The sequence below is a fragment of the Taurulus bubalis genome, assembly GCF_910589615.1.
Source record: "Taurulus bubalis genome assembly, chromosome: 21".
Taxonomy (NCBI): domain Eukaryota; kingdom Metazoa; phylum Chordata; class Actinopteri; order Perciformes; family Cottidae; genus Taurulus; species Taurulus bubalis.
The window spans coordinates 6,858,613-6,879,268 of NC_136609.1; the positions used below are offsets into that span (position 1 = coordinate 6,858,613).

The following is a 20,656-nucleotide window of genomic DNA, read 5'->3' on the forward strand; positions in this document are numbered from 1 at the left end:
AGACGGTTCAAGATGGAGACTAATTGATTCAAACTCAAAGTCCCAGAAACCACATCTGAAACCACCGTAATAATAATATTAATGAGAGCAGACCAATCCGACAGACCTGCTCCACCTCCTCTGTTCTGCATCTCAAGTGCCGGGAAAAACTACACAGCCATCCCATGATGCCGGGTAAAACTATATCGGAATAATTTCACTTGCAGGACGTTAATATCGTTCACATAAAGTCACTGCAATTCCCACGCATGGTGTGATTAAAGTGTAGTAACAAATCAAAACTGGAGCCCAGAATGAACACAGTAAAGATGTTTAATCGTTCTCCTACAGTTCAGTGTGAGGGTACTTGTCAGGCGCGAGGACGCTGGAGGAGGGGTCTTCCTCCTCCGCACCTTCCTCCTCTTCCTCCTCCTCCTCCTCCTCCTCATCCTCAGGAATTCTCTGCTTGGCGAAGTTGGGCTTCTCCTTGTCCATGATTTCCAGGAAGTTGTGTAACTCGGCAGCGGGAGGCCAGCTGTCCCCACCCAACGTCCCTGCAGAAGCGGTCCAACACACGATGAACAATTACATGGATCCATTTGATACAGGATTAAAAAGGGACACATGTCTTCAATATAATGCGACAATAAAGTAGTTTTTTGGTTTCTAATGTTCTCCTGCAATAAAACCATGTTGCAGCTGAAGTTAGATTTATGGTCATATATATTTGGCCTTTAAAAACACTCATTCGTCAAATGTCAAGCAAATGAAAAGCAAAACTTTAGTCCAAATGCTTTTTCTTTGAGAAACTTAAAAAGCGATACACTTCCAGTCAAAAGAAGCCGTCTTGCAAGGGAAACGCAGTTCCAGGAAGTAAAGAGTGGTGGCGTGAAAAAGGTTGCAGGTCTGTGGAATGAATGGATGAGCGGACGGGTCACAGCGAGACCGCCGTTTTAGCCCTCACCTGCTCCAAACTACGGAGTTCAAAAGGTCGGAGGTTAACGCCTAAAGCCGTAACGATCATCGCCTTCATTTAAAGACCCTTTTTATTTGTTTTGCTTGTGTTGCTGCTCAACTCAAAGCCTCTTGCGCATACCTTTCACATTCCTCAGTCGGGAAAGCCACAAGTTTGATCCTGCCACTGTTTTACTCTGCCTTTAACCTGTGTGTGTGTGTGTGTGTGTGTGTGTGTGTGTGTGTGTGTGTGTGTGTGTGTGTGTGTGTGTGTGTGTAAAGATAAATAGATCACTTTCATCGCAGTTACTTGGTGGCATTTAATTGTTGTATTCTTCTCCTTTTGACGTTGGCGGAACACTGGGTTTAAATGGGCGGGTCTCTAATCAGCCTCTTCTGATCTCCTAAATACAATTTGACTTTTACTTTTTCCTGCTGCTTGAGAGATGATGTAAATGTGAGCGCATAATTGTATTATTAATTACAGATGCAAACGGATCCAGGTGCATTTCAAAAGTAGGCGCTTAAAGAGCCTTGCTGCTAAAAAAACAAGCTGAATTAGAGTAATTGCAGAGAGCAATTAGTGTGACGAAAGAGGGGAAATGACTGAGAAAAAAAAAAAAAGAGGTGAGGATCTTCTTCAGGATGTTTTATATTCCCGTTACTTTCAGGTTTTTAAAGCTTTCCTTGAATATAACTATAGCAGCTTTGCTTTATAACAGCGTTGCTTAATATTCTAGCGTCGCATGTGAAACTTCACTCGTTTTGGGTTGTTGTTGTTTTATATGTGTCTGTTCTTGGTTTGATGTTCTTCGGTACGTCTTGTCTTAATTGTGGTTTTGTATTGGATCATTTTATAAGTGGAAAATATTCATGCTCCCATTTATTGCACTCTGCTTATTGTTAAATGTTTTTTGTGTGTTTATTGTTAAATGTTCAGTGTGATGCACCTCCTGCCAGGACAAATTCCTTGTATGTGGAAACATACATGGCAAATAAATGGTTCTGATTCTAAAGATATCAAAAGGGATGACATCTTTGCCTGAGCACTGGCGCGGTTAATAGGACAGAGTTCAGGCCGTTAGCCGGCTGGTTGTCCAGGAAGCTGACCTCTAACGCAGTTCACAAAAATAAATAAACCCAAAAGGGTTCATTTCTGTTTACGCGAGACGAGAGTTTGGAATAATTTCTGTTAGACGAAGGTTTATTTGGAAAGCTTTGGTTGAGTTTCCTTTATGTTCTATTATTAAAATAAACGTGGTTAAAGCATCCTGTAGTCTTGTGATATCATATGTACCCTTCTTACATCCTGCAGCACTTCCTCCTCCTTACCTGCTGCTGACTCCGTCCCGTCCTCGACTCTCTGCACCCACTGCAGGACAGAGGAGGCCACGACGGGCGTGTCGGGGGAGTACTGGTAGATCTCACTCCCAGTGGGCAAATGGGTGAGCACCAGTGCAGGGAGGATGGGCGTAGAGCCCAGGTACGAGCCCAGGACTGACATGCCAGCTGGAGTGCGGCCGCTGGAACACCAGACGAAGAAAACAAGTCACTACCAGTGGGGTCATTGTGAAGCGAAAGGAGTGGTTCGGTGGCACGGGTTTGTCACGTACAGGTGGATCCAGCAGACCAGGTATCGCTCCATCCGCTGGCCGCCCAGCTCCACCACTCCTCTCATCTCCTCCAGCAGCGCCTGGCTCTGCCGCCGTCCGGTCTCGTCCTCCTCCTCTCCCACGAAGAGGAGGAGGAGGCCTTTGCCCAGGGAGAGGAAGGACGGCAGGTTTTCCACGGTCAGCTCCGGCTGGAGAGAAGACAGAGACGGAGAGGAGGGAGGAGTTCAAACGGACACGTTAGTACAGTGACTGCCTCTGCAGGAGAGACAGAAATAAGCACTTTGGATACCAACGATTCAACAACACCCAAAATACTGTACAAATAACGTTTATATAAAGTCAGCACAAAGCTCAATATCTGAGATTCTACACCTCGCTGTCAGGCATCAAACCTCTGTGTGAGTGTCCACACTATCACCTCAGACAGCAGGTATTTTACTGCCCCCTTCATACAGTCCCCCAGTGGCTTTATATGGAAAATAAATTGAGCTTTTAACTGGACAGATTGGACCTCACTGCATTCGGCTCTTGGTAAAAACACGGACAACAGCGCCACCGTAAGGGAACTTTGGTTTATTGCATGGCCTGTAATCCAAAGTGCCCTGTAGTTTAATGAATTATGAAACTCATCAGCTCAAAACTAGCATAATAAAAAACTCAAGGGAGCTGAACTCACCGTTTCCACATTACTGTCTCATTTCTGAACGAGGTAATTCAATTAAATTCAGTTTATTTTATGTAGCCCAACATCACAAATACAAGTTAGCCTCGGAGGGCTTTACAATCTGTACACATGACATCCCTGTCCCGGGACCTCACATCGGATCAGGAAAAACTCCCCCAATAAAGATAGTAAAAACCCTTTCACAGGGAAAAAAGGGGAAGAAACCTGAGGGAGAGCAACAGAGGAGGATCCCTCTCCCCAGATGGGAGTCATGCTGAGTTACTGAGGTAACTCAGCATGACTCCGTCTCCAGTCTGTGGATCCACACGGAGCCTGTTATCTCCAACATTCTGTGAATGACGATTTAAATCACAATCTGGCTCACAAATGTGTCTCTCTTTGGACTCTAAATCAGACAATTGTTAAAAAATAAAAATAAAAACAACATTGTTTTTGTGTTTCCCGATGTAAACGTGACTTTATAGAGACAGATGAACGGGCCCATTGGATGTACCAGTGGTTGCAGCAGTGCGGTGCTGATGTGGGCGAGCAGCTCCTCGGCGGAGGAGGAGGCGGGCAGCGCGGCGGGCCGGGTGTGTGTCGCCCAAGATGGAAACACCAACACTGCAGGAAGATCCACGTTGTGCTTCGCCGCCCTGCAAGAGCACACACGCAACACGAATACATGTTTGAAGCTCAATCTGAAGGATATTTAAGACACAAGAGCATCTGGCCCTTTAAAAAAACATCATCACACATCGACTGAAGTGTCCTTTCAACACCTGACTGGAGTGTAATAATCTAAGCTGCGTGAACTCTACCCCTTTTAAAAAAAACAGACCTCTTCCTTCTCTTCCTCTGGTGTTTTGTCCAGTGCGACTTCAGACTGTCAGGACGACCTTGAGGCAGGAATGACGAAACTGAAATTAGAGTTCTTACCACTTCTCTGCCAGCCCGTCTGTCAGCAGTCCGGTCAGCACCTCGCCTCTCAATGACTTTGCTGCTTCATTGAACGGCCGCACACCTGGCAAGACAGAGCGACATCACCATTACAATATCATCATCATCATCATCATCATGATGCTGCTCCTGACAGCGGACAGGGCAGCGGCTTTAATGGACGTCCTGAGGAGATAATTCTGCAATATTTTGCGGCCTCTCAAGTGTTCATTCTTTAACATTCATACTTGCATTGCACATGCCGAGAATACATATGTATATACACACATTATATATATATATATATATATATATATATATATATATATATATATATATATATATATATATATATATATATATATATCATAAACACCAGCCTCATACTTTATATATCTCCACCTTGTGACTAAACAAGGCTCAGTTGCTGGATCCATGAATAAAGTCCTTATTTTGATATCGGCCTCTACGGCCTCGCCATCAATGAAGAAATGTCTCTTTACCCACCTGCGTCTGCTCGTGTCTTAAACAGTCCCAGTGCGCGATCGGGCTTCTGAGGCACTTCCTGGAGGAATGATGTCACTTCCTCTTGGGTGGACAGGAGCGCCGGAGAAGCTGGTTGGCTCCTGGTTAAAAGAAGAAACACGTAAGATTGTGAGTGCACATAATGTACACAGATACACACTCATATGGCAAAACTATGGTGTGTCACACACACATTCTGGAAATGTATTTGTAAAAGCTCCCCAACATGGATTTATATCCTCCTGCTGTGAATATGTGGCCCAGCTTATATATTTGGGGGTTTCCTGTTATTCTCTTCTGCTTTTCTTCTGTAAAACACCGCCATTGTTCTCAGAACAGTTTGATGTTCTTGGTGGAATAATGTCCAAGACAAACATCCCTCCAGGGACATTTAGGTTTATTTTGTCTTTGCCTGACTCCCTTCTCACACATGGGGTTTGAGAGTCACGCCTAAATGCAGTGCACTTGTTGTTGAATGAGTGACAGCAATCTTATATGAATATGTAATAAGTACTTTATTTCAATAGTTTGGGGAGTCACAAGCGACAGATTAGACTTCAGAAACACTGGATCCTACATTTCCCATGGTGCATCTTGATAGTCACTCACTAGGCCCCCCGTTTACTAGATGCTCACATCTTTAAAACTCCTAGCTTGTAAACTTTTGTATAACTTTCCGTTTGCAGTGTCCAGGGCCATGCGGATGACATCACCCTGATGACATCACTACGACATCATCGGGGTTATTTCATCTCCCTCCAGAGTCACAGAGGGTACTATTCAACTGTTCCCACAGGCTGAGAAGTGCTCTCTCTGATGAGTGAACTCAACTGGGCGTGTAACATTCATTGTTATCAGCACATTTGCTAGAATGGAGATGACTTTTTCCCCTCGACATGTTGGTGAATTGTTACCTTTATTGTTGCGCTCTTCATAATTTGGATTGGAATATACTACCATAAAATGTAATCCAACATGGACCCTGAGAGAACTCACAGCGTGATGAAGCGCTGCAGCGCCTCGGTACCCAGCATGCCCCCGTAGCGCTGGGCCGGCTCCTCAGGCCGCAGCAGCAGGACGGTGGGGAAGATGCTGACCGGCTGGAACGGGAACGTGAGGGAGCTGCCCGACTCGGCGGCGCAGAGGTTGGTCCACTCCACACAGTCGACCACAGTCACCTGGACCTCGGAGCCTTAGGGGAGTTAGTAAATCAAGATCACAACGTTTCAAGACATCTCAAACTGGATGAGCTCTATCTGGTCATGACTATCATTTAGAAAGTTAAAAATAATCGAGATCTCCATGTCCAGAACTTGCCCAAGAGTCATAACGTTCATAAGTAAGTAATCCAGTGATAGTTCTCTGCACATACATTGCAAACAGGAAGTGCTTTTAGACAATTCTGGAGAAAAAAAAATTACAAAATAGAAACAAATTATGGCAACTATAGTTCCAAAACTTCACAACATGAAGTAATAAAATAATAAAAGTGACTCTTTGTGTTGCATCATGAGTACATCTCCTCAGCATGTCTGAGTCCTCCAGTTACCTTCAAGTCTCTCGGCCACTTCAAAGTATAAGCTGAGGAAGGTCATGGAGACAGCGTCCCCTGGTGGCGAAAGCAGAAACGACCATTAATTCCATTCGCGTGCGTCTCGACAGGTCAGTGGGAGGAGCGCCGCTTACATGAGAGGTAGAAGAGCGCCACCGTCAGGCTGCTTTGAGCCACGGTGGCGTGGAAGTTGTCGGAGGTCAGTTGGGTGAGTGAGTCCGCGTCCGGCAAGTTGAAGTGGTTTTTGAAGACGGCCATCGCGATTTCATCGCTCAGCAAGTCTTCGTCTAAATCATCAGGGTCCGCCGTCGACCCCGTGTATTCCTCTTCCTCCTCTTCCTCCTCTTCCTCCTCTTCCTCCTCTTCCTCTGGATTTGTGAAGAGCGCCAACAGCTCGTCAGGGTTGTTTGAGTGCAAATACTGTACATCTGAACCCTTGAAGTGCGCAAACACACACACACACACACACACACGGTCAAACACACATAATGATTCACCTCATTTTTCTTTATGTATGAATGTATTTATGTGACCATCATACTTTCTCAGGCAGCCTGTAAGCAGCATTATACTCATCGGGGGTTTTCACTGCAGGACTCTGTCTAATAACATACACACACACAGAAGGTAGATTTAGGTTTGCTGGGCAAAATATATGTGATGTTTTACCCCTCTACAAACTCAGTAAAGAGGATCAGATCCGTGTGCACCTGTGCTTCTTACCTGTGCACGAGGACCAGCAGGGCAAAGCCGCGGAGACCCCAGGCCAGAGCAGTGGCCGCGTCCAGGTCCTCCTGCTCGGTTGCGGGGCGAGAGAACAAGAAGACCTGGGGGGTGTTCTGGTAGGGGAACGGAGCGCGCTGGACCGAGGTCGGGTCGTCGTAAACTTCGGACTGTGCAGTGGAGAGACACGTGATTACATTCGGTTCACTTTTGAACCCCCGCCTGGTTGCCAATTTCTTTTTTTAATGTCATTTCATTCACATTGGCAACCAGGGACGAGCAGGGTTCATACACATTTTGACTAGTGGATTTCCAGGACTGTTAAACAAATTTCCATGACCAAACATTTTGTGAAATCTGGGTGTAAACATGAAAAAGTGAGTAAATGTAGTATTTAAACTAACAATGAGAATACAAAGCATACAGTAAACCTTAAATGACACAAATGAATGAGAGACAGTAGTTTGATTAAAAGAATAAACATTTATATAGATGCCTGTATGTATGCCTGCTTATATTTTGAGCGTCTTTCTTTTAAAAGCATATTAATTATTTCAAACTCAGCGTAAATGAACGACATAAACATATGAATATAACACATTTCCATGACTTATACAAAACCTTTGGGATTTTATTTTTTTTCACTTTTTCATGTTTGGACTTTTCCAAGCCTGGAAATAACCATTTTAAAATTCCATGACTTTCCCCTGTTTTCCATGATTGTAAGAACCCTGGACGAGGGACATTGCTTGTGTTTGGGACGACTTAAAAGTCGATTTTCAGCTGGACACAGAACTCATATAAATAACTCCTTGCTTGTAGGATTGAGTCCGTGTTGGAGCAGTACACGGCTCGTAGGAACGTGGAGGTGCAACACGGCTGACTCTGAAAACGACCCGCTCATGAAGGACTTATTAAAGATTAAACGCTAACGAAGATACGGATATTGCATTTCAATTTCTGCTAATGGACGCCCCAAATATGCCACACGCTGGCCCTTAATTAACCAATATCCAGTGACTCTTTATTTCCATCCTGCTCACCACTAGTGGAGCATCCATGAGCTGCAGGAAGGAGTGGAGGTTGAGGGTGGACAGCGGTTTCCTCATGCGGGTCAAGGGACACCGCCTGAATCCGCTGGGAGCTGCGCAGTGGAGGAACCAGAATTTGGACGAAGAAGTTTGTGTATCGACTCTGCAGGACGAGCCGGAGAAGGAGAGACGCACACGGTAAATACTTTCTCAGGGGTTTTCAATGACAAATTTGTTTTTGCCTTTTATGAAACACAATCTGGCACATGATTCACATCGGAGAAAAGAACCCAAAAAGATAAACTCAACCTACCCCAGGTCTTTCAAAACTTGTTCTCCAACTATGAGGATGAACTGGTATTTGGATCCGTACACATACGCCGTCTCCATCAACGATCTGTGCACTTAAGTGACGGAATCAGCAACAAACCATACAATTAATTAGCCAGTTAAGTCCAATCAAACAGTTAAGACTCGCCGCCTTTCACGATCAATTAGTCCGCTAACCCGTCCTGTAAACACATCAGCCAGATCGCCTCCATCCCTGACTCTCTCCTTGGTTTCCATACCTTCTGTTCTGATATTGGTGGAGTAACCAAGCGCGATGTCCTTCTTCCCTCTGGCTGCCTTCTCAAAGGCCAGCAGCTCCTTTGCTGTTGTAATGTATTTGAGCTCTTCCCGCAGAATGGCACTGGAAGAAAGACCACATCTAGAAGGATAAATCTGGAGCTCTTTCTATACTTGTTTATCATATAAAAGACCAAAAAACTACAAATTCCGCCTCTCAATACTTTCGGACTTCCCTTCCCCGTGTGTATGTGGAGTGTTTGTTCATGGTAATGAAGGAACATGTCACCCAGGAAAACTCATTAGCCAATATGTACAAAAGCAGCTTAACTATTATCTGCAATATCACGTGTACTGAGAATAAACTGGGAGGAAGACCCAGAACATGGCGGAGGGATTAAATCTCCCAGCTGGCCTGAACCCCTCGGGATCCCCCAAAATGAGCTGGAACACGTTGCGGGTGAGAGGGAAGCCTGATAATGGAAGGATGGATGTCTTTAATTCACTGTGAAATAGGAAAATAGAGTTCTGAATGTCTAGCACTGAAACAATCAGTCGATTGATCAGCCGTCAAGCAAAACATCCTCTGGTTGCAGCTTCTCCAATCCAAAATGTTTTGTCTTGCATTATTGTATATTTACACTGTATATCGTCAAGTGTGCATCAAGTGTCCAAAACATTATTTTTCTCAAATTAAAAATATTCTTTCATAGAAAAATACATTATAAAATAAAAAGCTTGAATAAATGCTGTAAAATATATATATATATATATATATATATATATATATTTTTTTTTTTTTTTTTTTTTTTTTTAATCAATAAATTGCTAGATAATTTACATAACTGAAGAAAAAATTATATGTGGTATTAAACATTATCAACACTATGTAAATACAAGCGCTACTTATCACCATGTTAAAACATTTGTAAGTAGTTTGCTATGTTATGTTTCAGAAGGATGAAGCGTCTCAGGCTCTGCTGGAGAGCTGCTACTCACAACAGGACCTCCGAGACGATGGAGGTGACGTCCAACATGATGTCCAAGTTAAAAGCCAAGAACTCCTTGCCCCCCCTGTCAGAAAGACATGGGAGAAGACAACGTCAGCACAAAGCACTTCTTCTGCCCCAGCTTCCTCTGGACGTCCCACACACCTGAAGAGAAACGTCATCACGGCCTTTTCTTCTGTGCAGTATTTGTGAACCGGCTCTTTACTGCAGTTGACCTGAACAGAAGAGAAAGAAAAAGGACAAAAAGACACTGAACTGCCGCCTCTTCTGCTGGGATACCTCCCCACACCTTGAAGTGAATAAAACAAACATAATGTCAGACTTCGTAGACGGTTACCTTGCCAACCAGCACTCCAAACGGCTGCAGAGCATCAGCGGACTGCTCCAGCTCCCCCAGGAAGAGAGAGACGCTTGAGGAGACTGGGGACAAGAGATTAGGGTTTAAAAATCAGCTATCTGCTGTATTGCACATCAATGTGAGCGCGAGCGACCCACCTTGCTGCTGGAAATAGATGAACATCGTCTTCCCAGAATGCATTTCTTTGTTGAAGTCAGCAGCCGTGTGTTCCTTCAGGGCCGACGTGCAGCCTGCTAAACCCATCCACAGCAGGGAAACAGCAATGCACGTCCACATGATGGAGGAGAGGCTGGGTTCTGTGTGTCAGGGGACTAGGAGACAGAGAAGAGCAATGCTGCCTTCATGGAACCGTCCAGGAGACACACAAAGGAACGGTTCCAATATGAACACTCACATGACCTTGCACTGTTATACACTATATAACTGTGTAATTGGTTCGTCAATATTTTTGACACGTGGAGAAAGCACAGGTGTATTTAATAACTACTGATTACTATTTGCTATGAAAAGTCAAAATGTCTGCTGTGGAGAAGGAAAAAAAAACGTCACGAGGAATGTTTGCGTTACCTGAGAGTTGAGGAGGAGTTTGAGTTCAACTTGTGTCAACACGTTACCAACCACGGTGGACGCCGCGGTTAACGGAGATAGTTTACATTATGACGCTGATTAAAAAAGCAGCAGCTTTTCCCACACGGACAATATAGAGAGAGAAAACCCCAAAAGTGACTTAGCTCTGCTTGTTAGCTTTCTGTTGAGGAGTGTTCGTCCATGGTTTTATGTGGCGAGCTGACGTCAACACGTGAATACAACATATATACGACATATGTGTGTATATATATATATATGTCTGTGGGAGTTGTAACGTTGTGCCAGGAAAGTTTGTGAGGTTGTGTTTCCTCAAGCTGCACAGTGAAATTTGAAAAAATATATCTTGAGAGGACGCTGCTCCATGCTTCTGGAAACAGTGCCAAGCTAAGAGAGTTAAACCAGCTTCCTGTTCTCTTTTAATAATAAAATCTTTAATTGGCAAATTTGTTGCGAGGTTCCTGAGTTGTCCGTACAATGATAAACGCCACAATGATACTGTAAGAATCTGGAGCTGGTAAGAATACGGCTGTCTTACAGTCGTTCCCAAATGTTGGAGTTTTAAGCTTTTATTTTGAAGGCGATCGCAGTTTTACGCAACAGTTTGTTACTGCTCAGTAACTTGACGTAAATGTTTGCAAATTGTTTTGATGCCTGTTTCTCAGCGAGAGACGCCCACTTTCTTCGTTGAGCCAATGGGATCGGGGAACCGGTTTTGCTTTAACGACGATCCAATCACAAGATTGAAAACGGCGAGACCTAGAGCAGCTGACATCATCATGCACCAATGGAGTGAGGTAGCTGCGGAGGTTGGGCGGCTGGATTAGCCAATGAGGTGGCGCGCTGAGAAAGTGGGCGTGGTGACGTCTTTCGCTTGGGAGATTTAGCCGTGGATTTAGCTCGGAAACTCGCTAGAATCTGTGGCTCCGTCGTTAGCTGCTTTGCGAGCGAACGAGGCTCGCGTTGAGCCAAGATGGCGGCCAACGAAACGCCAGTTTCCGTTTTAGTCAACAGCAAGGGGGACGGGTCTAAAACTGCATCACAGCTGATCTGGAGGTTTCCCCCCCCTTAAGTTGTTTTTTTGCAGAGAACAGCTTTGCAGAGATTCACAGATGGACCTCTCTCTTGTTTTCTTTCCCCCTTTCTTGTTATTTTTTACCATAGCGCATTTTTTTCAAACTAGACCCCATATTTTCTTCAGGCCAGTATCGGATTTAAACCCCGGCGCAGATTCACTATGACACTTCTTTGCAGAATAAACTGCTTTTATCGCACATCTTCACCAGAATACCCTCGTCTTTTTGTCATCCGCGGTAAATCTAGCCCGGTTCTGACCCAGTTGTAGTGTTTTGTCTTCTTCTTTCTGCCTTCGCAGCATCCCATGTGTTAGTGCGAGCGGCCAGTGGAGATGTTTTCGGCAGGAGAGGAGGTCGAGTCCCACTTGTTTACCTCACTCAAGGAGTCCCCCGGACCTGCGATCTCCCCGACACTGGAGCTCAGTCTAACTGCCGTCTACACTGTCCTCTACTGTTTCCTGTTCGCCTTCGTGTACCTGCAGCTCTGGCTCATCTTGCACTACGGACACAAGCGTTTCAGCTACCAGAGCGTGTTTTTGTTCCTGTGCCTGCTGTGGGCCGCGCTGAGGACGACCCTCTTCTCCTTCTACTTTAGAAATGTGGTGCAGGCCAACCGGCTGCAGCCTCTGGCCTACTGGCTGCTCTACTGCTGCCCCGTCTGCCTGCAGTTCTTCACCCTCTGCCTCCTGAACCTCTACTTCACACAGGTAGGACTGCACTGGGGTCTGACTTCATAAAACAGATGTTTTGCCAACAAAAATGTGTCAAATACATTTGGACACATTTGATTTGCAGTAAAAAAAAAAAAAAAATTTTAGCAAAGATTTCAAAAAAAGACAAGACGTTACAAAACTACAGCTCCGTGGGTAATTAAACTACAGCACTGTCTATGCTTTGACAGTTTATTCTATGGACCCCAATAATGGATTGGTTAATTGAGAGCACATTAGCAGAGCAGATCATTGGCCAGTGAAAGGAGTCATTAATAGGAATCAAAATTAGTTGCAGGGCCCAGATTACATAGACACATGATTATGGTTCTTCGTGTGGGTGTGAGGCATCTTTGTCAAAGCAGTGTGGTTATCTGGAAGTAACACGTGACCTTAAAGGAATAGCTCAACATTGTGAGGTTTCCAGGCAACCCCCAGGGACTACAGGAAGTTGCACTCGGCTAAGAAATAGTCGCCCTCCCCCCTGCAAGAAAGAATTAAGAGTATGAGAGCTTAAGATGTGTTGATGAGTGGTTACCTTTAGACACATTCAGGCTAGCTGGCGTCCAGTCTTTATGCTAAGCTAGTCATCTCCCGGATCTAGCGCCACGCTTAATGGACAGACGTGGAGTGAGGTATCAATCTACTTGTCTAACTCTCAGTAAGAAGGTCAATCAAGCCGCAATGCAGCTTTGTGGCCGGCCAATGTGTATTCGTCACGAAATGTCTGTTTCGCTAACAAAATGACTTTAAACTCGCAGATTTGCCGTCGGCAAAAGGTGAAATGTGGTTACAGTGGTTGGCATTGGTCCACATGTTCCACAGAGTGGACTGACTGGAATCCGGTTTGAAGACTGTGCAAATTTAATCAGTTCTTGTCCCGGGGCTAGAGATATTGAGGCCGACCCCCCTCCAAAAAAAAGCCTATGCACACCGATGTGGTTCATTCAATAAGTGTCAAGACTGGAGTGCTTGTGTGTAAGAGAGACCGGTTTTGTCACCTGAAAGCAAACACCTCCACACTTTGTGACTTTCAGTCGGTTGAAGATCAAACCGGGCCCAGATCAAACACGAGATGCATCTTCGTCACACAGAACAGGCGGTGTGGGTGGAAAGGAAGCTGGTTCTACTGGCTGAATGGAGAATGGGTAATGAAGCCGCGAGTGTCATAAGACTGCTGAGTAAACATCGCGACTAGTCAACGCACACATTCTGCTGAATAAACAACTTCCCGTGCGTTGGTCGGGCCACTTTGCATCGGACAACTGGCACACTGCCACTTTTTCCCCCATTACCAACAAAATGATGTTCTCCCATGTCTTCGTCAGTTTAAAAGTATGCATCTCGATCTATGTTGGGAAAACCATGTGACTGGCCAGCTCAGGGAACAAACTTTTCATACTTGTGGTTTTGTGTCTCGCCGAGTCAGACCTGAGTAATAGATCGCATATTGGACTCGCACAAATGTAATCATGTGACAACGACAGGCTGACAGACAGCGTCCGTGCTCCTGTATGTTTCCATACAAAGATGGATGGGATTGTGGGGGAAATTTCCTTTTGATTAAACTGCTCACATCTCATAGACGTATTAAACCTGTGATGGACCATTTGTTGACGGGGATACAAGTCCAGAAGGTCGGGAACCCCTGCATTAAACCATTATATATCTATAAGACCGACTGCTTTTTACCTCAATGTGGGTAATTAAAGTGCCCTTGGGTTGAACATGCTTGTTTTCTCCATACCAACAAAGATGCTGTATTTACCACCATATTTGACAAAGTGATGCATGAAATCTCCAGAGAATAAAACAGCTCGAGCGGGACGCTGATATAACATCATGCCACACACACGTGTGTGTGTGCGTGTTTTCTGATGAGTCAGGCATGACTCCTGACCTGCCATTTACTTCCCCTTTTATAACACTACGGAAAAAAAAACAAGGGTAATGTTCAGCTACAAACTATCAAATCTCATTCTCTGCTGAAAATGAAAAAGACATATTGATTTTGCTGTATTTGCCCCTTGATCTTTGGATGCACATGAAGTAATCCGGTCGTGTTCTGTTGGCTGGCTGCTTCATTTCTGGGTTACCAATTACCTCCTTGTGGCCTACATTCTCACACAGAGTGTCTGTACGTGTGCTTAAACTGAGTGTTGAGCAACGTTCAAGACCTCTGTCTCTTTTTGTTTGGCTCATCTTTATTTAATCAATTTCTTATCGTGTCATAGCTAATAAGAGCATTTTTATATTTAATTTAATTTGTTCGATGAAGTACCTTAATTTATTAGGTATAAAATCCACTGGATTAGTCAAAAACGGACACTTTCAGAATCTCTGTTTTAATGTCATGATGTTTGATTGCAGTTTTTCATACTATGTCTTCCTATTATTGTCCTTTCTTGCCCTTTTCTGCTCATCCATAATGACATATGAATATGGCACATATTTCCCCCTCCAGCTTACAAATAGCGTACATATACTGAATATTCAGAAGGGTTTGAAAGCCCCAATTAATTCCATTATGACGTAATCTAAAAAGTGCCATCACGTGCATCTTCTAAAGGAAAATCCACAGAGAAAAGGAGCCCGTCTCCTAATGTTCTCGCCCTGATTGCTCATAAGCTGAAACCCTGGACAACTTAAAGGCCTACCTGCGTACCGGGTCGACGTGTCGTCTCCCTTTTCTCCGACTGCTGTCGGGTTGGCGACCGTGTCTTTGTAAGATCTCTTTGTAAGATCTCTTTGTTTACTTAGCAAAATGAAGAAACGTCTATTTCTTTTCTTTCCTGTATTTCCTGCTGAGTGCTCAGTGCGGGAGGCTCGGGGGCTAAAAGGAGGGATTGTGAATTTTATATTCCTCTCAACGGTAAAGTCATCACCTCAGGCAAAACGCTGTTGTCCATAGAGCAGTCAACTTTGGGCTCGCACTTAAATGACACACAAAAAATGCAATATGTGTTATCACTGTAATGATTTATGTATATATATTTTACTTTTCTTTGTGTAGGTGATGTTTAAGGCTAAAGCCAAGTATTCCCCAGAGCTCACCAAATACAAGTGAGTCTGTCCTTTAACTTCATTGTTTTTTTATGCTGTTTTGTCTTTTTTCACATTTCTTTTTTCCAGAAATTATTCCAAAAGCAACCGTCTACATTTCATAACAATGTTGTCCTTCATCATTAGACAGAAAATCTGAGTATAGATGTGTGATTCTAGCAGTTATCAACTACTACTCCTTGTGTTCCCCGTCTCCGTCTCCCAGGGTCCCTCTGCGCTTGTTCTTCCTGTGTCTCGGTGTTTTTTTCCTGGTGGTGAATCTAACGTGTGCGTTGTTGGTGCAAGGGGCTCTGGAGCGCTCTGAATCTCCGAGGTAAGCAAAAACGATGCCAAGAGCAGACTGTTTTCTTTAATGTCCCCCTCAGCACCCCCAACAGAACAGTTTCCATCGAGTGTTTGTGATCTTTGTGTCCCCAGTGATGGGGGTATCCGACATGCGGTCCTGGCCCGGGTCTTGATCAATGACAGCCTGTTTGTCCTGTGTGCCGTCTCTCTGGCCGTCTGCGTCTTCAAGATCGCCAAGATGTCCTCTGCCAACGTTTACCTTGAGTCCAAGGTAGAACCAAAATACATGCATGCATAAAAAACTATAATATTATAATGTATTTTATTCAGGCAGAGTTATTGTACTAGTGCTTTTTGTTGAGGCTAATTAACGGCAATATTATTTCGTTGTCGTAAAACATGTCAGTATATGGCAAAAAAATTGCTATCACATTTGAACTCCAACTGTATCTTGTTTCATAAAAAAAAGGATAGTTTGAAAGTTCTAATATCACCAACTAGTGATCATCATCATGAAAACCTATTCTCCGTTGGTAAGCTGTACATTTCAATGGAACTCTGTTCGGCACTAATGACATGATGTAATTTGAGCTAACTTTCGGCTACAAGCGTTGTTCCCTTGCCTCTTGTCTGCACGGCCCCAACGGGCGTTTTCAGAGGAATAATGCAAAGAGAATTGTTACGGTTATCTAAACTTAATAAACAAGTCTTTTTCATTAACCAGTTTCTGTGCAAAAACTATCCTCATTAATATGCTCTGACCAGATCTCTACATGTTTGCAGCTACTGTGTTACAATACCCGGCACCACTGGCAGAAATGGTGACTCCTTGTTGCTGTAGACATGAACAGAGGCTTACATTTATGCCCCCCTTTAAAAACTCAGCTCCTGGCCTATATAGTCTGTCCTGGAGAGCCCCATATCTGACCCTCAATCACGGGCCGATAGCCAACAGACGCATGACTTGTAATAAGCGCGGTTGCTCCTCCACCCAGGGTACATCGGTGTGCCAGGCTACAGCCATAGGATCCATGGTGATCCTGCTCTACACGTCCAGAGCCTGTTACAACATGGTGGCGGTGGCTCTGTCGCCGCAGGACAGACCCAGTCCCTTCAACTACGGCTGGTACAGCGTCTCTGATCAGGTACTGCCCCCGAGTGTGTTGGGTTATGGAAGAAAAACAAGCTTTTAGTCAGTCAGAAACCCTGTGTGTGTGTGTGGGGGGCGGCAATCAGCCTTAGGAGCTTTGGGAAGGCAATGACTAGTGGGGTGAAGGGCTTTGTTTGGCTATAAATAACCATGTATGTGTCTGTGTCTCCTGACCTACATCATAGCTCAGTACTTGAGACGGACAGCCCATTCTAAAGGGTCCCTCTGTGTGCGTCTGTGTGGGTATAATCTGACGGTATGGTCTGTATACCAGCTGTCAGTCTGACATCGCAACTTAATTCTGTCCCTGCTGGCCGGCGTGTTTCTACAGTAGCCCAGAATGGAAAAACCAAACAATGACTAGATAGTAGGCCGTAGTTCTCTTTTGATTGAAGTTTGCAATGTGCCAAATCGTACACACTAGCCCTTTAATGCTGCCATACTCATGATACAAGCAATATTGATGGTGAAAGACATGATATGGACACTGACAAGATGGAAATGCCCAAATGCCAGAGTGTGTGTGTGTGTGTGTGTGTGTGTGTGTGTGTGTGTGTGTGTGTGTGTGTGTGTGTGTGTGTGTGTGTGTTTTGCAGGCCGATGTTCAGGAGATCAGCGGTGAAGCCTACGTCGCGTTCGGGATCATTCTGTTCTTCTGGGAGCTGCTACCTACAAGTTTAGTGGTGGTTTTCTTCCGAGTCCAGAGACCCAATCAAGACCTGGTAACCTAACATGTTGTCAATAACCTGTGGGACAGAACTGTGAGCCTTCAGGGCTATAAAATGTAATGGATCTATTTGACTCCTAGGCTCCAGGAGGGATGATCAACAGCCACAGTTTCAGCTCCAGAGCATATTTCTTTGACAACCCTCGGCGGTACGACAGTGATGACGATCTGTCCAGAAGCGTTATTAGTAGGACCGATCGGGCCAGGTGGGCGCACACCCAAGAAAATCAATACACTGACTGATGAAATTACTTTTGGTTAAATTCTCTTCCTCTCAACCCCTCCCTCAGCCTCCTCTCCACCACGCCCCAGCTGGGCACGTCCAGTTGGTATGGCTCCATCCAACGCAACGGGACTCTGGCGGCGGGCGTTGCTCCCACCGAACGACCGCCGTCTTCCACGGCCCCCCTCCTCTTTGCCTATGGAAACATCCAGAGTCACCACCACCACCATCACAACTACTACTCCACCCCGCAGAACAACAACAACCATCACCATCACCATCATCATCATCATCATCACAGTAACTACTTATCCACGCCACAGAATTATTACGGTGGGTCGCAAACGTATTTCTGCACCCCACAGAACTGAGCAGGGTCCATCCGTAAAGATTGAAAAAAACCTGACTAATAACTAACATCATCCTGCGTTTTTTTCGTGGCCATTTTGCTTCCCCAGATATATACAAGGAGGTACTTTTGAGTGATATTCTGATGCATTGCGCCAAACCAGGTTGAGCCTAAAAGGTTGGTTCGCCAAATTAGTCCAGAGAAACGTGCTTGCATCAGTAACTAAAGAGGCCGCTGTCTTTAAACGGCACGTAGGGACCAGAACGATAGCAAGCTCAGGCCATGGACCACAGTTTTAGCACTAATACGGCTACTAATATGGCTAATGTACCTAAAACATCAAAGACCAAACTTTTTATGTTAAAACGTTCTGGTCTGTTATCATTTCTAAGACTGGAATCATCAGGAACCAGATAATTATCCTTTCCTTGTAAATTTCATCCAATTGTGCTTCTATGGAATGTACCATTCTGCTCAGAGGGGTGCCATATAGCGGGCTAGCTAACGTGGCTAATGCCTAAGCTGCAATGGTCTGTCAGTCAACAGCTCTGGACACAAAGACGTTCTAGTCACTCAACGTTTGTCCAACTGTTATTTTAGTTGTCGAAAAAGGGTTGTGCGACTTTAATGGGCACGCATATATACAAACAATGGCGGTTATTTGGGCGGGAAAAGAACAGCAAAGGACGCAAGCGCTTTAGTTCTGATTTGCCATTAGTTGTAGTAGCAGTGAGAGCTAGCTTATTGCCAACGCTAACAGTTATCTTAAACGTCTAATCTGTTTCAACCAAGAAGATTATCAGAGACATAGCAAACCTGAAATACAAAAAGCTAACCAAACTTCCATCCTTCAGAACTTTATTATCTTGTTGGTGGCAAATTACTTGTTTTCAGTGATTACATTTTTGAAGCCACGGAAATAAAAAAGCTGTACAAACGACGTTGGCAAGCTTGAGACTTTAGCCTGCCTACACAGTACTGGACTCGCATTTCGTTTGATATGTAAAATAAGCTTATTGCGGTTTTAATAGCTGACTGCCATCAAAATATTAGTTTATTGTGTGAAATGTATATGTAGCTGCCATATGCGTGTACTTTGGTCAATCTCAATAGCACAAGGTCAATGTGTAAGTGTGTGAAAAATGTAACCTCCAACAAATTGATATGGGGAAGATGACTTTAACGACCCACTCAGGCTTCAACTAAATCCGCTCATTGACAAGAACATGCCACTGCAGTCGGATTATATAGAACTGCAGCCAAATCCAGGTTTACGTCCCCATAACTATACAATGGAGACGATGTGAAAACCCAAGACAGGGAGTGCCACACGAGTCAAGTTGCTGAATGTTGGGGATCCAAAACATATCATTGATTTTCCCGGGCAATCGTATCCGAATGTAGCCTTCATTCCGTATTGAAGTAGAAATCAGCCCTGTGGGATTGTTGCCGAAACAGACTTTGACCAAAAACCTGTCGTGTAATCTGATCCTGTTGGGAGTTGTGAGGCAAAACTTTGCACTTAGAAGAAGTTCACCGTCAGAGAAAAAAAAGGCTTTGGGCCTGAATGTAGGATTTTGTCTCCTACCTGTTTTATGAATTTTCTTCAATCATCGTCTGTATTCTATATTTTACTATTTGTCCTTCGAGAAAGGAAATATGTGCCATCACATTCTGTCATATCTTATCGTTTCATTCCTGACGGAAAATATTTTTGCACAAGAAACGGTTGGCGGTTTTTTAATTGTTTGTGTGTCAACTTAATCGATTTCTAATCCATGTGTGTTTTTGAGTCTGTATGTGTGTGACCTTTAATCTTAGGTTTTCCAGTTTGCTTTTATACATTTTTATTTTACAGATCATTTTCTCTCATTGTTTTTCATTATCTCACTCATTTTCTGAATCTCACGACAGACTGCAGCCTGTAAGCATATTTCACTTGACCCAGTTCTCAGTGTCCTCATCTGTGCCGAGTCAGGGCCGACTGGAACAAATGCTACCCAACACCTCGGTACTTAAACTGACTTCAGTGGCCATGAAACTCAATCTGTAAATGACCATGTAAACTCTGAAAACTAAAACAAGAAAAGGACACTGAAATACAACCATGGAACTGAAGTTGTTGGGTCCAGATGAACAGAAAAATCAACATCTGCAGTGCATGCTTCTGCATCAGAGTAAGAGCTCAGTGTCATGCTTTCTTTCCAATGTGATATCATTTATGTAACAGCGTGGCTCTTATCTGCTATACAATGGCCATTGTTTCATGTTATTGATTGGTTTATCCGTGGCCATACTGAATGTAACCTTTTGTGCGACAGATCACTAACGATGTATGCAAGAAAAGCACTACCATGTTGAAATAAAGGCCTACTGCACTGTTTTTAAGAAAAAGGCAAACCAGAATTTGTCAATTAATCACGATAGTTTTTTCTCCTAATCTTGAATATTGTCCATTATGTGAAACATTACACAAAAGGTAGCTTCCTGCCCTTTCTGTCCCCTCTGTTTTGCACCACATACCACTCCTAGGTGTGATCGGTATCAAACCATGCCAAATTGCACAAAAATGA

General features: G+C 44.2%; 2 protein-coding genes across 3 annotated transcripts; one reads left to right on the forward strand and one right to left on the reverse strand.

Moving 5' to 3' along the window:
* Window positions 1–306: 306 nt before the first annotated feature.
* On the reverse strand, window positions 307–15,008 carry txndc16 (thioredoxin domain containing 16). Of its 2 annotated transcripts, none has more exons than XM_079236899.1 (19): window positions 14,944–15,008; window positions 10,053–10,226; window positions 9,895–9,977; window positions 9,702–9,772; window positions 9,547–9,621; window positions 8,550–8,671; window positions 8,294–8,384; window positions 7,993–8,143; window positions 6,950–7,119; window positions 6,768–6,828; window positions 6,361–6,661; window positions 6,224–6,283; window positions 5,671–5,866; window positions 4,657–4,775; window positions 4,150–4,234; window positions 3,725–3,866; window positions 2,547–2,734; window positions 2,266–2,456; window positions 307–533 (listed from the first exon to the last, which is right to left on the reverse strand). In XM_079236899.1, the coding sequence occupies exons 2-19, from the start codon at window positions 10,189–10,191 to the stop codon at window positions 325–327; spliced, it is 2,454 nt and encodes an 817-aa protein (XP_079093025.1). In that variant the 5' UTR covers window positions 10,192–10,226; window positions 14,944–15,008; the 3' UTR covers window positions 307–324. The 2 variants fall into 2 exon arrangements, with proteins under 2 accessions (XP_079093025.1, XP_079093024.1); XM_079236898.1 differs by lacking the exon at window positions 14,944–15,008 and adding an exon at window positions 10,483–10,568.
* Window positions 11,909–20,473, forward strand: gpr137c (G protein-coupled receptor 137c; the record flags this gene model as incomplete). The annotated part of the gene is made up of 8 exons (XM_079236900.1): window positions 11,909–12,283; window positions 15,300–15,349; window positions 15,555–15,662; window positions 15,767–15,905; window positions 16,630–16,779; window positions 17,381–17,506; window positions 17,593–17,717; window positions 17,802–20,473. 8 exons carry the CDS (start codon window positions 11,909–11,911, stop codon window positions 18,103–18,105), a joined length of 1,377 nt encoding a protein of 458 aa, XP_079093026.1. The 3' UTR covers window positions 18,106–20,473.
* Window positions 20,474–20,656: the final 183 nt, after the last annotated feature.

Coding starts and splice junctions, on each gene's coding strand:
- txndc16 (XM_079236899.1), bottom strand. CDS start 10,191: ATGTGGACGTGCATTGCTGTTTCCCTGCTGTGGATGGGTTTAGCAGGC. Junction 4,776..5,670: donor CTGCAGCGCTTCATCACGCT/GTGAGTTCTCTC, acceptor TCTTTTAACCAG/GAGCCAACCAGCTTCTCCGG. Junction 534..2,265: donor CGGGACGGAGTCAGCAGCAG/GTAAGGAGGAGG, acceptor CCGCTTCTGCAG/GGACGTTGGGTGGGGACAGC.